The sequence below is a fragment of the Jaculus jaculus genome, chromosome 6 (assembly GCF_020740685.1).
Source record: "Jaculus jaculus isolate mJacJac1 chromosome 6, mJacJac1.mat.Y.cur, whole genome shotgun sequence".
In the NCBI taxonomy this organism is placed as follows: domain Eukaryota; kingdom Metazoa; phylum Chordata; class Mammalia; order Rodentia; family Dipodidae; genus Jaculus; species Jaculus jaculus.
Window position 1 is genome coordinate 24,683,438 of NC_059107.1, and position 16,687 is coordinate 24,700,124.

Sequence of the window (16,687 nt, forward strand, 5' to 3'; positions counted from 1 at the left end):
ATTTGCCCTAATTCCTCGGGTGCCCTCTTAATGATCTGTCATTTGCAAACATGAAAATGAACACGATATCTTTCTGGCCATGTGATGCCAGAGAAGGTGGCAAAGGCATGTCCAGTGCACGGGTATGTCTGTAGGTGACCTGAGGCGCTGGAGCCATATTGAGCTGCTGCTCATGGTGGTAATGTGATGAGCAGCTATCACTTATTGAGGGATTTTTTTTTTATCTCAGCAGGGTGGTCTTTGCATACTGGCTAGAGCAGTTACTCCTGTTGCTGGGACAAAAGGCCTGGCCAGAAGCAACTTGTGAAAGGAAAGAGTTTATTTAAGCTTACAGTTTGGAGGGGAAGGGTGATGGCTTGAATTAGGTGTCCCCCATACACTCATATGCTATGAATGCCAGCGTCCCCAGCTAGTAGCCATTTGGAAATTGGAGCCTTGCTGGAGGAGGTGTGTACAACTTTCCTTCCATCAGCCGCATTGGGTCAGGTGCCTTATCCCAGCAACAAGAAGGCAACCGCAGCAGGAAGTTTCATCATGGTGGGGAAAACATGGCACAGCAAACAGCCAGGGCCTCACATCTTGTCAGCACGGCAGGAAGGAGACATCTGAGTGAGCCAGCACTGGCAAGTGGGCTGGACTGTGAAGTCCCCAGGCCCGCCCCCCATGACACATCACCTCCAGAAAGACTCCACCCATGGCAACTCAGCAGCAGGGTTAATCACAAACACTTGAGGCTATTAGTTGGTTCACCTTATTCTTTTCAACAGAATTACAAAGTAGGCAGTATTATTAATACTGTTTTATGAGGGAAGAAACTGGCACAGGAGGTCATTTCGTCCAAGGTCAGGTAGCTAGTGCATGGCAGGGCTGTGCTGTCTCAAGGCTGAGGAACACCCTCTATTCTTTTAGTCTTTGTCAGTTAAGAAAGAGTTTCTTAGCCCTCGAGGCTCTTAAGGAAGAGAACCCAATGTTTACTCTTCCCTCAAGTCATTCTGGGCCATTTGGTTGGAGACTAGGCAACATCTTAGAGTCTAGAAGTTCATTTTCTTTCCTGACACTTTACTATGACTGGAATAGGGATAAAGGTCCCTTTTAAGGTTGTGACCTGGTATCCTATCCCGACTTCTACAGCCCCTTTCTGCCCTGTCTCTTTTTTGACCTTTGCTTTTGTGGTGAGTCCTAGCATCTAGCATCTTCCTGTAAGTGTGCACATGTAGTCCACAGGAGAGATGAATGCAGGCCGAGCTGACACGAGCCATCCCGAACAGACTATCTGCAGAGCACCTGGCATTACCTACAGAACACGGAGACGTTGACATCGCACCAAACCTGCTCCTCTTATTAAATGCATGTGTGCAGATGCCTGCAGAGGGCTTTCCTGACTCTCGGGGGAAATGAACAGTAGAGGAATTCAAGATTAAATCATCCTGTCATGTCACATATGTGCCTAACATTCCATTGTTCAGTAGCTTCCAAGCATTATGCTAACTTTCCACATGTTATGCTATTGAATCCCCTTCGGAAAGTCTAGGGAGGTAGGTTAATCTGCATTTTTTTCAAGGGGACAACTGAGGCCAGAGATGTTAAGAACTGTGCCCAAAGTTAGAGTCAGCACCAGGGTTCAAATGCAGAATGATTGACTCCAAGGCTCTGAGCAATTTTGAGGCCTGATCAGATTTTTAATACTGTCTACATCTACTCCTTCTTCCCAGGGCCAGCCCCTCAGAAACCAGGTGCTTGCAGAACATTTAGGAATCTCTAATGTCTGCTTTCTAGAATGCTCCACTCACTGGTTTGGTTGGTTATTTTTTTGGGAGTGACCCGTGTAGTGGGGGCCTATTTACTATGGCTCAGCCATCTCCTCACCTCTGCTAGACTATAACGGGGCTGAGAGCAGACAGGATGGAGACTGGAGCTATAATTTCTCCCACAGGCTTTCACTTAAAGCTCAAGACTGGAACCTATCCACAGCCTTTCTCCATCAAATCAGCTTGCTTTCCACAGCAGAAGATACAAGACATGAGATGCAAGAGGACGCCACGTGGGCATTCTGAGCAAAGCTGGAAGAAGATGGAGCAGATGGGGCTCTCGGTGCATATGGTCCCTCCAAGGCATTTGAAGGCCCAGGAGGGGGTCTGAACACTGAGAACAGAGAAGCGTGTGGGCCTCTGGCTCTCTTCTGACTCTCTCCTGGCCAGAGGCTAGAGCCAGTTCAGAGAAACGCCAGGGAGCAATGTGAACAGTGCCCTTGATGGGAGCCTAGTTTCGAGGAAAATCTGCAGTGAACCATCTCACCGTGGGTTCTCGGGAAGAAAGCTATTTTTAGAGGAATTGGCTCTGGCATGCAAGGAGACCAGCACACACTTCTCTGAAAAAAAAAAAAAAAAATCTAAGACAGTCTGCCAGATTGCTTTGCATGAGAGATAGGCACCCCTTCCAAGTGCTGGGAGTACAGATCACTTCCCAAGGTTAAGGTGATTTGAAAGAATTGGTAATGGCGAAGGAATGAGAGAGGATGTAAGGCTCGCATGCTACCAAGCATTTCTAAGTGAGCGAGTGCGGAAGGGGGCTCACATGCTACCAAACATTCCTAAGTGAGCGAGTGGCGGGGTGGGGGGCTTACATGGTGCCAACCATTCCTCAGTGAGTGTGTGTTGGGGAGGCTCACATGGTACCAAGCATTCATAAGTGAGTATGTGTGGGGGGGTCATATGGTACCAAGCATTTCTTTTTTTTTTTTTTTCATCTTTAAAAAAAATTATCTTTATTTAGTTATTTGAGAGGGCCTCCAGCTACTGAAAATGAACTCCAGATGCTTGCATCACCTTGTGCATCTGGCTTACGTGGGTCCTGGGGAATTAAATTTGGGTCCTTTGGCTTTGCAAGCAAGTGCCTTAACCGCTAAGCCATCTCTCCCTCCAGCCTGGTACCAAGCATTCCTAAGTGAGTGTGTGGGGGAGACCTCACATGGTACCAAGCATTTCCAAGTGTTATGTGTGATGGGGTCTCATATGGTACCAAGCATTCCTAAGTGAGTGAGTGTGTGTGCGTGTGTGGGGGGGGCGTCTCACATGGTACCACGCATTTCCAAATGTTGTGTGTGTGTGTGGGGGGGGCGTCTCACATGGTACCACGCATTTCCAAATGTTGTGTGTGTGGGGGGGGGAGATATCTGGATTGTGTAGTGGTCATGGGCAAGTGGTAGAAGCCTTGATATCAAAAGGAAAAAACCTCATTTGGGTGTCTTCAGGCTGATAAACCAGACATGCCCTCTGTCCAGGGACACACCCTGCTTTTCATTTCCTGGCTCCAACTCCCCTGCTGGTCTCCTCTTACTGCTAAGAGAACCCATTCTGGCTGCTCTGGAGACTTTGAAGCTAACACACAGGTCCCTCCTGCCCAGGCTTTCTTGGTGTTAGGCACAAGCACCTTCCCAAAGTCCCCTCTTACGTGTCACCAGTCAAGCTATCCTCCAGAACTGGGAAGGCTTACTTTCTCCGCTTTCACTTCCAGGCTTCATTTCACCACGCAGGAGGATGAGGCAGGCACTGCGAGACCCCATCGATCTGGCAGACGGCCGGGTGCCCCACAGACAGGGACAGCCTTATTACCACGTCTGCATGCATTAGCATGGAGATGAGCTACTCTCAGGTTCAAGTCCTGCTGCATGTGGCTAGCCTCTGTATGGAACTGATTCCCTCAACCATAACTTTTCAAAGAACTGACTTGTCTTGATGGGGGTGTCTTTTCTGTACATAACTCTGGCTCTGAGGACCCTTGTCACCACCCCCTAATGAAATTGGTGGTGATCGTTGAAGTGGTTATTATGAAGTAACAGTAACTGCCAGTCACATAGCCTGTGTGTCAGCCACAGTGTTGAACATTTTATAGCACATTTGTTTCATTCACCTTCCTACGGATAGCTGAGGAAATAACACTACACTCCGAATTTTTCAAGGAAAGCAAGACTTGGGTAAGTTACCTCCCAATGGCTACAAGGCAAAGCCAGAGCTGGTGTGGAGGGGTCTGTTGAGGACCACGGTCAATCACCTGGTGGTTGTTTATTTTTGGAAAGACCCTACCTATTTCTAGACTTCTGAATTTCATAGCATAGGTAGGTATATATCTTTAATTCTGCCAGAGAAGGCAATCTATATGTGTGTATATTTTAATAATACCGATTTAGAGTTACAGCACCATATACACACTCTGTCTTCAGTACCCATCATTTTGAAAAGCTAAAGGGTATTTCTGATTATAACAACAAAGGATTCTAGAAACCTGGAGAATATTAGCTTAACATTCTCCCTTTAGGTAATGTTGGGGAACAGTCATGATCCTATAATCTCTTGTCAATTCCTATCCCAGTTTAGTAATGTCTGTGTTAATATTCAGTGTCCAGATGAGAGCCCAACTACCCAGGTATGGTCCGCATTGGGCACACATCTACTGCTGGCATGCGCAGTTTCTTTCTCCTGGAAACAGGAGCTGTGTACCTGTGAGGCCCATGCTGGAGGGTCAGCTGTGAAGCAGGAGGGGAAGGTGGGAAGGAAGGTGGGAAGGGGTATGGGCCACTGGCTCCAGTCTGACAGCCTAGACCGGAACCTTCCTTTAGACCGTGACTCAGGATCTGGGCCAAGGAAAAAGACAAGCCATGAAACCTGGCAGGTGGAAGGAGAAAGAAACGAGAGAAGGGGGGTACCATTCAGGGGAGTCTATGAGGAGATGAGGGCGATAGGCTTTCTGATTAGAACACTCACCTTGGGAAGGCCAGAGTCCCATCTGGAGTGGACAGAGAGGGCTCCAGAAGTAGAAGAAGGGCAGAGTGTGAAGTAGTAGAGGATGCCACGGGGGAGCGAGGGATGTGGAAAGGTGATGGGGTGGGGAGAAAGGAGAAAATGAAGCAAGGGAGGAGCAAACAAGGAAAGGTGGGGGGGAGAGAGAGAGAGAGAGAGAGAAGACAACAGGAACGGGGAGGAGAGCTGATGGGTGGGGAAGCAGAGGGAAGAGCAAAGAGGTGTGCAGGAGCCCCACAAACTCTGGGAAAGGGCACAGGAGGGCGGAGCCTTAGGGGAGCAGGAGAGACTGGCTGCAGAGGGGGCGGGAAGCGGGCAGAAACCGCTTCTTCCTCCCGAGCTCCTGCCTGCATGAAGGGTACGGAGGCAAGCTTGTGCCCTCTGAGGCTGGGCAAGATCTTAGAGGAGAGACAGGAAAGCTAGTGAAATAGATGAAGAAAGCCGAAACTAGAACTCCATGGTAGTAAGTCATGTTTCTTCCCATGTTAATCAGGGTACGACTAAAGCCTGTAAAATGCCCCATGATCTGCCTCCTCATTGAGTCTCTGACCCCATCCTCTACTCCCTTCCCTGTGGCTTACTCCACTCCCGTCACACTAGTCTTCTGGTATACCAGGGACATCCCTGCCTCAGGGCCCTTTCACATTAGAGCCCCTCTATGTGGAATGCTCTTCCTCCAGACAATCTCTTGTTTATCCCTTCACCTGCTTCAAGCTCTGTCCTTGCTTCATTCTTCTCCATACAACTCACCACCTTTTAACATACTGTCATTTGTTTTGTTTCACGATTATCTATGCCCTCCATCTAGAATGCCCAGGCTAACAGAACAGCATCTGTTCACCTTGTTTGTTGGTATCTCTTCCAGCACAGAACAACTGCTGAATGAAAGCACAAATGAGGGAAGGTCACGCAGTGGAAGGACTCGGGAATGGAAGGGCATTTGCAGGGGAGGAGGAGGAAGAGGAGGAGGTGACAGTGTGGCCGAGAAGCAAGGGAAATCTATATCTTTTATGTAGAGGGATTATTTTTTTAAACTCTAATGCTGTTCCCTGTAGAATGGCTGCATAAAATAAGGCTTTTCAATGAAGCCAGCTAAGGGTGAAGATAGAAAATGAAAGCAACGGTGGCTATTTCAAGAGTGATCTTGAGGTCAATGTTAACTGACACGCTACTCATTGCACAGGAGACGCCGGCCATTCACTAGTGGTGAGGAAAGAAAGGGCAAGGCTGCGCTACACGGACACATTTTACTGAAATGTCTGACGTGTGCATGCACACACAAATGCACACACACACAGTCATGCACAGCTTTGTCTCTACCTGAAGGTCTGATCTACAGGACAAAATCTGTCACGAGGTGATACAGGCCCATGACATCAGCCCATCAGGTCTGGACTTTGCTCCTCCACCATCCCCGTTTCCTAGTCAGTGGCTCCTCTAGCAAGCACTGTGTTATGCGCTGCACATCCCGTATTTCATTTGGTTTCATCATGACCCACAGAAGTGTAATACTGTGATTATACCACTATTACGGGCGATAAAACAAAACCAAGAGACAACTATTTTACCTAATGTCAAACAGACAGTATGCAGAAGATCCAGGATACAAACATGGCAGGGGCTGGCAGGTTCTTGGGGATGACCAGGCAAAACACGTTTTAGGTTGTGTCAGCCATGCATCCCAACGTCATAACTACTCTATACTGCCATGCGGGGATGGCCATAGGCAGCATAAACAAATTGGGATGAATATATCCCGATAAAACTTTATTTATAACATCAGTGGTGGGTTTATCTGTCCCATAGGCTATCACTTGCTTGAGTCTATGCTCTTGACCACTGAACTATCCTACCCAGAGAAGCCCAGAAGATGAGAGAAGAGATTCTTGAGTGTTTTTAATAGTTAGATTGAACAATGCAACTAATAGCTTGTAGCTTAGTGGAAGACTGGCTGTGCCGGATAGGTGAGCTTGGCAGGGATGGGAGGGTGGCAAATGGACACTTACATTTCCACAATGCCCTCTGGCAAGTTGGCAGGGATCTCAGTCAAGCCCTTTCCTCGGCAGTCCACGATATTATTGCTGCAAGTGCAGGAAGAAGGGCAGGAGAGGGAGTTGGCATTGCAAGACGGAGCATCTGAGTGCGGACCTGTGAAGCCAGAACACAATAGTCAACTCACGTCAGTGTCCAAGAGCTTCCTGGTGACTGAGCCTCCACGCCTCCCCCGGCCAGCTTCCCAAGGATGCAGTCTTACTTGAAAACCTGACAAATTCTCACCAAATGGTATCTCTCCTCTTTTGGGAGAGACAGAAGAGGTTCTGATCTTGACCTCATTATTTCTAGGTCATTCCACTTGCTTTGTTAGCCCATCATGCTGGTCATTCATAGAAAGAGGAGCCCCAAGAATCAATGACACAGGGAATCAGCAGGTCATACATTGGGACCACTTTCTCAGGGTGCCCAACATGTGAATGGTGCTCTGCAGTCGTGGCTTTTATTTGCTGAGGATAGACATACCTTCCATCCTTTCTCCAGTGGCTTACAGCCACGGGGAGGTGTCAAAGCCAAGTGGGAGGGGAGAAAGGTGGCAGAACTTCTCCATCTGGAGCACAGATGTTGTCAAAGTATCAATACATTCATCAACAGTGACACCCACGCCACCACTAAATGGCTTTTATGTCCAGGGAAAATTCAAATCAAACCTATCTCACTGGATGAAAGACAAATGAGTTTTGCTACCTATTTGGGAGTTAGCTAAGCATTTTGTTTGAGGCGAGAATGGGTGTCACTTTAATGCAGGGATAAAATCCAAGTGCATGGTGCCCCCCAGGAGTTCATCTCAAACATCAGATATAGACACGGTCACCACTGAACTAATTCAGGATTCACAAAAATCACTGAGGAATCCTCTGTGGTCATATCAAATCCCTAAGCACAAGAAACACAGTTCAGTGTTTCAAAGACACTGCAAACATTCCCATGCTTCGATTACCTCCTCAAAACAAAGTAAGAATCACAAACACACAGCTTGCTTGTCACATGCTATGGTTCACCAGGGAAACCCAGTCCAGTGGCCTCCCAAGTCCTCAGCTCCATGGCCTCTGAAGGCAGCTAGTGGCTGCCATCTCACTCTTTCTAGATCTCCCTCTAAGTGAGGGGCCATGGATGAAACCAAACTCCTATGAACTCTGTTGATCCCCTCATTGCTTGGATACTGTTAGAAGTGATTAAACAGGCAAGATGGAAAACACTTGCAGGGAAAAAAAAAAAATAAGTGTGAGGTTGGCCTCTGCACAGTGGAGAAGTTGACTCCAGAGTGAGTCTCACTACATACATGGTTGAATCTCATCTGGACAATGAAGTTCTATGTGGAGAGTCCCAGGCTGCACGTTCGGCAGTGCCTATGGCTTGAGTCAAAGCCGGACCTTTCTATATAGGAGCTCAGGTTGGTGCCAACAGCTCAGTTTAGAATGTTCTCTTCCCACTAAGTGCCAGCCCAGGGACCAGAAGTTCTAACTGCCCCACACCCATGCCTCATATATGAACCCAAAGCAAGAATTTAAAGACACTGTCTTAGTCAAGACGCTCTATCATACATTCTTTTTTTCTTCTTTTTTTTAAAAATTTTTTTTTAAATTTATTTATTTGAGAGCGACAGACACAGGGAGAAAGACAGATAGAGGGAGAGAGAGAGAATGGGCGCGCCAGGGCTTCCAGCCTCTGCAAATGAACTCCAGACGCGTGCGCCCCCTTGTGCATCTGGCTAACGTGGGACCTGGGGAACCGAGCCTCGAACCGGGGTCCTTAGGCTTCACGGGCAAGCGCTTAACCGCTAAGCCATCTCTCCAGCCCTATCATACATTCTTGTCTTGGGAAGGGGAACCTGACTGTCACTGGTGCCATGTTAAGGGACCTAATGAATACCATGGAAAGTGTCAGAGCTGATGACTGACACTAAAATGTCACTCGACATGCTCCTAGGCAGAGTAGAGATACTGGGCTTATTCTAAATGAGGAAAATAAGCCTTTACGTTTGTGAGCATGTGACAAAACAGATGGCCTTAGATCAGAAGGGAGAGGGTATCATGGCTGAGAGTGTGGGCTGTGGAGTCTCACAGCCTCAGTTGGAACCTTAGCCCGCTTACTTCATCCACATTGCCCTAGGCCTCAGTCTTCCCCATCTGTAAAAAGGGGGAAGTTGCAATTCCTATTTCACAGCCCAGTTTTGCTGGGAAGCAAAGGAAATCAGTGCATGAGGAGCACCTAGCAAAATGCATGGCAAGATGAATGCTTCCTAATACTAGTGGTTCTTGTCACTGGGGCTTTGCCTGCTGCTAATTGTTTGGAAATCTGTAAGTCTCAGCATCTCCTCTGAGCTTTTCTGTTCCCGTCTCAGCGGTGAGGGGCCGGGATTGCACGATTCCTGAAGTGCTCACTGAGACTCCTGGACAACTGCCCTCTGACCTCTGGATGAACGTGTGCTACAGGCTCAGGGGTAGCTAGCAACGGCATCTCCTCCTCACCCCTTCTCCTCACCCCCTCCTCTGTAGGCATACAGCCTAGTATGGAGGGACCTTTCCCATTGCTCACATCCATCAGAGGGAACCTGGGAACATCTGGCCTCAGGTGTCAGGCTTTTGAGATGCCTATGGCATTCTCCACTGCAGACATTATCTCAGGCCTGGCCCTCTTCATCGAGGGGCTGGTGCACCTGACCAGGCCAGAGAGAACCTGGCGCCAAGAACTTCCTGTTATGGAAATGCAGGCTCTGGGGGGGTGGGGGGGGTGGGCGGGGGCGGAGATGAGCTCTGCAGCTCCATGCATTTGGGCAGAGGAATTAGTGATTCTTCTTTTGATCTGTCAAAATGTTACTTGCATTGAGCATGTCAGCAAAGGGGGCCGAAAGACATGACATTCAAGGGTTCCTGTTGGCAATAGTAAGTTCTGACATGAAGTGCTTTCTCTCTCTCTCTCTCTCTCCCTCTCCCTCTCTCTCTCTTTTTTTCAAGGGTGCCCCTCTGACTTCTCTGTTGAAATGAATCGATTCTAAAGTAGATAAGGGTTGCAGCCTGGTGTCTCCTGGGAACTGGCTGGGTCGTCCTCGGCAGCTCTGATTCAGGTGGCAGTGTGTGTGCTACACTTCAAGACATGTTGTCAAGGCAAAGAACAAAAAAAAAAGCTTTGGAAAAAGAATCCTTAACCAGGTCACTAACAACACCTTTAATCACATAGAGAGAAACTGCGATAATTATAGCCTCTGTCAGCACCCTGGGATTGCAGCTCCCCAGGCAGGCATTCACCCTCCCAATGAGGACATTACCTCCTTGTTTAAACAAAACACTCTAGGTTGCAAATATGGTTGAAAGACAGGTTCCCTGCCTCTGTAAGCATTTCCTCCTAATCGATGCGCTCAACGGACCAGGCCCAAGCATCTGTAAGTGTTAGCGGAGGCCCTCCCCTTGTCTTTGGACAGACAGAGAGTCTCGAATGTAAATTCTATATGGCAATGACTTTTTTTCTCTTTGGTCTTACTATTATATTCTCACTGCCCCAAACAGGGCTTAGCACCCAAAATGGGCCCAATAATTATAGCTTGGGTAATAAGAGGATGAGCCCACAAATGAAATGAAATGAACAGAGAGGTGAGATGTCCCCAAGCTATGGAGATGGGCATTCTTTCTGGAAGGACCTCAGAGAAATGCTGAGTCCTGAGTGCCCTGGCCGTGGTAGTCAGGCTCAGCTTTTGGGTACGAAATGAAGTGGCCGTGTTAAGATGGGGCCTTCCACTCTAAAGTTCATTTCTTTCTACCATAGCTTAGTGCAGGAAAGTTATTCCCACATATATGATTTGGCCTGGCATCATGAGAGAGCTCAGGGTGGAGCTTGGGTGAATGGCACTTGTGTCCTTGCCTGCTTGACACCAGTCATCAAGACCAGGGGGTCCCATGGGTAGTGAGAGGGAGGGCAGGGATGCGTTCGCAGTGAAACCTTTTCTTAGAAGGTCGCTGCCAGGGCGCTTGAGAAATGGCTTAGTGGTTAAGGTGCTTGCCTGTAAAACCAAAGGACCCTGGTTTGATTCTGCAGGACCGACGGAAGACATATGTTCACAAGGGGGCACACACATCTGGAGTTTGTTTGCAGCAGCTGGAGGCCCTGGGGTGCCCATTTTCTCTCTCTCTCTCCCTGCCTATTTCTCTCTCTCTCTCTCAAATAAATAAAGAAAAATAAAATATTTGTAAAAATCCAAGTTTGGAAAAAGATAGAAAATCTTACTTTATAAAAAGAAGGTTGCTGCCAGGGCAGAGAGGGCGCGGCTCACCCTACTTGGTCTGACTGTGCAGCTGTTGCTGTGGCGTTCACAGCTCTGCTTACTGGCAAAGTGGAGTGGTGGTCACATTGAAAGCTCAAAGTTTGTCTCCACAGGTTTTTGGGACAACGATCACTGATTTTGGACCCACAGAGATGTCAACGTGTGTAGTGTCGAAAACGAAGTCTCATAATAGCAGCCAGCACTTACTGAATAATTACGACATTGCATTCAACGCCTTGTACGCGTTATCTCACTGGACCCTCATTACACCTGCGATTTAGGCTCCACTGCTATCAATTCTGTTACAGTGAGGGAGACGCTGGGGCGTAGAGGGGAGGCAAAACCACCATCATCCCAGGACTGTGAGACAACAACGTTCTAGCCTTTAGCCCAGTCCTCTCCTTTCTGTCTCTTCTGCCCCCGCCCTCAAGACACCTGAAAGGCTGCTCTTAATTCTATAAAACTGAAAGTCTTGAAATCTCTGGAGGTAGGAGGAGTGAGCTCAGGGGCCAAGACAGAACTGTGTAAACCACACTGCCAAGAGCCAGATACTCTTGTGTTTCCTTCTGATAGCAAAACAAAACCTACCACCACCACCAACTCACCGAAGTAGAGGACACAGGGCAAAAATATCCAATGGCCTTGTGAGTATGTGGAAATAAATTAATTTTCATATTCAAATTAAACCTCCCAACTGGCCTCTGGCCTTTCAAAAGCCAACAAGAGACTTCAGTGACAATGGAACCCCAGCAATTATGATGAGAATATAAATGAATGTGATTTAAATACCAGAGGCATGATAATTTTGGAAATGGCTAAATAAACCTAATAATCTCATTCCTGCAATGTTCAATTATGGTGTTTTAATTAAAACCTCCTAAGGAGATGGGTGGCTAGCCATGGATTACCTTAATTATTGTACTTGGTTACTAGTCTCCAATTAGTAAAGGAGAGAAGGAAGGAAAGAAAGGAAGAATAAGGAAAGAAAAAGGGGGAAAGTTTTTTGTTTACAGGGAGATAATTGCATTTTATTTTTAAAAATAAAAGAGGAAATGTTTGGTTCTGGGATCAAGCATTGTTCTAGGGGCACAAAAAAAAAAAAAAGGATGTGTTGATAAGATTGATACCCTTATGAAAAGACACTTCATATTCAAGGCCATAGGCAGATAGGTCTGAAGTGGATAAGCAAATCAATGGGCTCAATGACATTCAAAGGAAAGAGATAATTGATTCACGAGGTCACATAGTTAACTAATAACCATAAATTATGAAATACGACAAGTAGGAACTCTCTGAGGTTAAGGTACCAGGGAGAGGAACATATGGAAAATAAAGCATAGAATTAGAACCTCCGCCTCCCCCCCCCAAAAAAAACAAAAAACAAAAAACAAAAAAACTCGACACAATGAAGATGAAAGAAAAAAAAAAGAATGTACAAATCACATAACATGAACTTTTTCTCTGGTGTATTTTCATGCACTTTGATAAAGGTCGGGGGTGGCTCAAGTGACAGGTTTGTGGATCCCTTTCTTTAGGTAACATGAGATACTAACAGAGAAACCCTCTCTGCTATTACCAATGGAAGCCCGGAAGGCAGATTATATCACACAAAAGACGCACTAATAAAATCATAAAATAAAAGTATGCTCTACCCTGGTAAAAAAAAAAAAAAAATCCTAAATTGTCTGCCCAGAGACAGAAAAGAAATGTCTTTGACTGCAAGGGTGTAGTTGGCAGGAGATGAATTTTGCTAAGTACTCTGCTGGCAGATTTCTGGGTTAGCAGGAGAGATAAGTCACCCATCTCCAGGGCCTCTGGAGGAGAAGGGGCCAGGCTCAGGACAGCTGATTTAATTCCTAGGGAGACATCAGGGATGTGGGCAGCCAAGGCCCTTCCAGCCAAGTGAGATAAGCTCTCTCTCCTATCTCTGGAGTCATGTGTTTGGTGAAGGGTTCGATACCATTTAAGGGCCCTGGGAGCTTTTCTCATGCTGCCTTGTCAAGGACCACTGGAGATGGGACTGCATGCGAGGATGGCTTAATTGGTGCTCCATTCTCCTGGGTGGACAGTGTCTTTTATTTAGGAGTTCTTGGTGGACGGTCCCTCCGGAGAGCTGCTAGGGGAGCGACTTGAATGTGGCGCATTGGTGTTTTCGCGGTTTCAGAGTACAGTCAGGTCCATACAAGGCAGCCTCATTCAGATCTTGTTGGGCTCTGGTTAGGGGCAGGCTGGCATCCTCCATGGTGGTACAGGGCTGGGGGCGGGGAGGTGATCAGGACCTATAACAGTCCTTCCCTGAGACCTTCTTCTCCAGGGCCTCTAAGACTGACCCCGTTGTCTTAAATGCATGCCCCTCCCAATATGAAACCTTATTCCATACAACACCCTTCTATCATACTCTTAAAAACCACACTTACTACTTACAGAGAAGGTGGCATTTTTGTGGAGTTTGCTCCTCCTGCCTCATTAATTATGGTGGTGCTCATTCCTCCATGCCCAATTCCGTTAGACATTTGTAACTGACTTTGACCTTTTCAAAAGTAGCCCATATCAGTGACCTTGGGATGACTCAGAAGGCACCATGTGCTGAGAAGTGACAGAGGAGTGCTCAACACTGAAATATCTCTATCGCACCTCCCATGGCTCAGGGTCCATTGCGGAAGAGGTGGTGGAAAGAATGTAAGAGCTAAAAGAAGGGTAGGACTCCTTATAACATGCTCCTCCAGACACAAAATGGCCTGGATATCCATGACCTCACAGTGCCTGACACTACCTACACAAGACTATCATAATAGGAGGAAAAGATGATGACATCAAAATAAGACAGAGACTGATTGAGAGGGGGAGGGGATATGATGGAGAGTGGAGTTTCAAAGGGGAAAGTTGGGGGAGGGAGGGAATTACCATGGGTTATTGTCTATAATTATAGAAGTTGTCAATAAAAAAAATAAAAAATAAGTTTTGGGCTTGAGGGATGGCTTAGCAGTTAATGCATTTGCCTGCAAAGCCGAAGGACCCAGGTTTGATTCCCCAGGACCCATGTTAGCCAGCTGCACAAGGGGGTGCATGCATCTGGAGTTTGTTTGCAGTGGCTGGAGTCCCTGACATGCCCATTCTCTCTCTCTCCCTCTCCCTCTTTCTCTGTCAAATTAATTAATTAATTTTTAAAAATAAGTTTTTAATCCCATAAGTACCTCCTGGCAAAGCACTTAAAGGACCCTCAATACACAAGTGTCTGCATATGTTACTGCCCAAATTGGTGTTATAGGTGAGGAGGTGTGATTCTTAGCGTACTGGTGTTCCGAGTCTTTGGGCTAAATCCTCAAAAGGTACTTGGCTTCATGGAAGATGCTCCAAAGACCATCATACGTGCCCTAAGCAGGTGAGTGGTTAGGATGCTCCCTCATAACCAACAAGGCTGCCTGCTCCATGTGGGCTTTTTCAAAGGAAGGGGGTGAGAGCATGAGCATTTCCAGGGCTTAGGAGGGGCAGCCTCCTTCCCTTGGGCTTTGGATCCTGATTTGTTGGATAAGCAATGTCCTGCAATCCTTGTGGAAGGAAGGAGTTTTCATGACAAAGTGGCATTTATGTTCATAGACCACATTTATACTCGGCACCCACCTATAATGATGTGTTTTCACATTCTCTCTAATTAGTTTTTCTCACTAGCTCTTGGATGACTCCTGCACTCTATAATTATTTCTTTCACTGGCACTTATGCTGATATTGTACCCTTTGCCTAATAATTACTGTAATTACAGTCACTATATTTGAATTTGGTGCCTGTGTGATAAACGGTTTTATTATATGTGCTTGATGGGAAGTGATTTCTAAGTGGGCGTCTATAGGTAGTTACTGAGGCACTGCTATGAGACACGTTAAAATGTTTAAAATGTTTCTGTGGAATAAATACTGTAATGAAGAAATAATGTGACGGGAAGAAGCAGAGAGAGAGAGAGAGAGAGAGAGGGAGGAGGGGGGGAAACAGTGAGACAGAGGTAGAGACAGTGAGTTTAATTTAAAAACTGGAAGCTTTGCAGGATCAGCCTGTACTCTTGGGGGTCTAAGAACATATTCTGGGTTCAATAAGCCCTCTGTGATAAAAGTGGGAAACAGCAAACAACACAGAGGAGAAATGCAAGGTCTGTTCCCTGTGTACACACCAACTGCCTGGGCTCAGCCTTTAGGGGTCACCGGGTTCTAATTCCACAGGCCTAGTTTCCTGAAAGCCTACCTGCCTTGTTGGGAAACTCTTCAAGTGAACGGTTTTTGTCTAAACGCTCTCTTTCTCTGCATTCTTCCATTCTTCCCTGTCTTCATCCCTCCCTCCCTCCATCCTTTCCTTCCTCTCTCCTTCCAGAAAACCAAGGGACTATCTCTACTTCTCTGCCGCCGGAAGTAGAGAATGCCATTGAAAAGGCAACACAAACAGGAAAGCAAAACTTAGGACACAGTTTAAAAATCTGTGTCCTCTGTCTGCGCGTGTGGTTTTGGAAGCTATGGCAGCAATGTGGGTCTCTATAGCACTTCAATTATGCACAGATCAAGCCCGTATGTTTGCTCAGCACATTCTGTGGGCCCACTAAGCCATAATAATTAAACTCCACTTAGTTCACGCTTACCAAGGGCTGTGCATTATGCTAAGTGTTTTCTGCGCGCTATTTTACTTAATCCTGTCACCCGTGCTTGGTTATGTGCTCTTGTTATTTAGATCGCAGATGAGTCATAACTTGTTCAAGCCACACACACACCAGCAAGGGACAGAACTAGGAATTCTAGCCAGGTATGTTGAACCCACCCCACCCCCCAGCCGGTATCCTCCTCTATCCCTGGTTCTGCAACTATCTAGATGTGACAGAACGTGTGTGGCAAATACCAAAAACACCTCTGTTCCACCCGCTGCCTGCTGACAGGCGGCTCAACAAATGGGAGACTCCTGATATCACTGAACTTCAGGGCTTCACAGAAAGTGACTCGTGAGTCCCTTGAGCATTTTCCGTCACCAGAGGAGTGAACCACGTGACTACGTGACTACGGGGTTCCTTCCACACTGAGCTCTGGGCTAGGGTGTGTTCAAGGTCAGGGTCAAGGAAGACTGGGAAGGTGGGTAGGTAAGCCGTGGTCTAGGAGGGGCAAGCATGCGGGGCAGGCTCACCTGGGCACACGTACTCCTTCTTCTGCACGTCCGCCACGTTGAAACCCCTCAGGTGCACAGGCGCCATGCACAGGGTGAACTGGCCCACTGTCCGTCGCTGCCGCAGCCAATCCGAGAGCCAGGCCAGGTGGCAATCGCAGTACAGGTGGTTGGAGTGGAGACGCCTTGGAGGAGGAGAGACGGAGATGCCATCATGCAGGCAAAGGAGGAGGCGGTCCTGGACTCGAGTGGGCCAAACTTCTCTAGCTGCTTTCTATGGTGTGATAAATCTCCTGGGCCCGGGCAGCATTTTCCCCCTGGGCTCCCAAAAGCAGGAGCCTGGGACCTTGGGGTTACCTAGCCACTAATTATCTTCTCATGGAGGCCGCAGCCAACGGGTGCCCTGGAGGTTCTGAGCCAATTTCCATTTCTTAGTAGCCATTCCTG

General features: G+C 47.3%; 1 protein-coding gene across 1 annotated transcript in view; it reads right to left on the reverse strand.

Annotated features, from left to right (window-relative positions):
* Slit3 (slit guidance ligand 3) overlaps positions 1-16,687 on the reverse strand; it is a 659,658-nt gene that overhangs the window by 132,092 nt on the left and 510,879 nt on the right. The window contains exons 8-9 of the mRNA XM_004661033.3: positions 16,262-16,425; positions 6,803-6,944 (exon numbers count right to left, since the gene is read on the reverse strand). Of these exons, the coding sequence (XP_004661090.2) occupies positions 6,803-6,944; positions 16,262-16,425 (306 nt within the window). The remainder of the gene's footprint in view (positions 1-6,802; positions 6,945-16,261; positions 16,426-16,687) is intronic.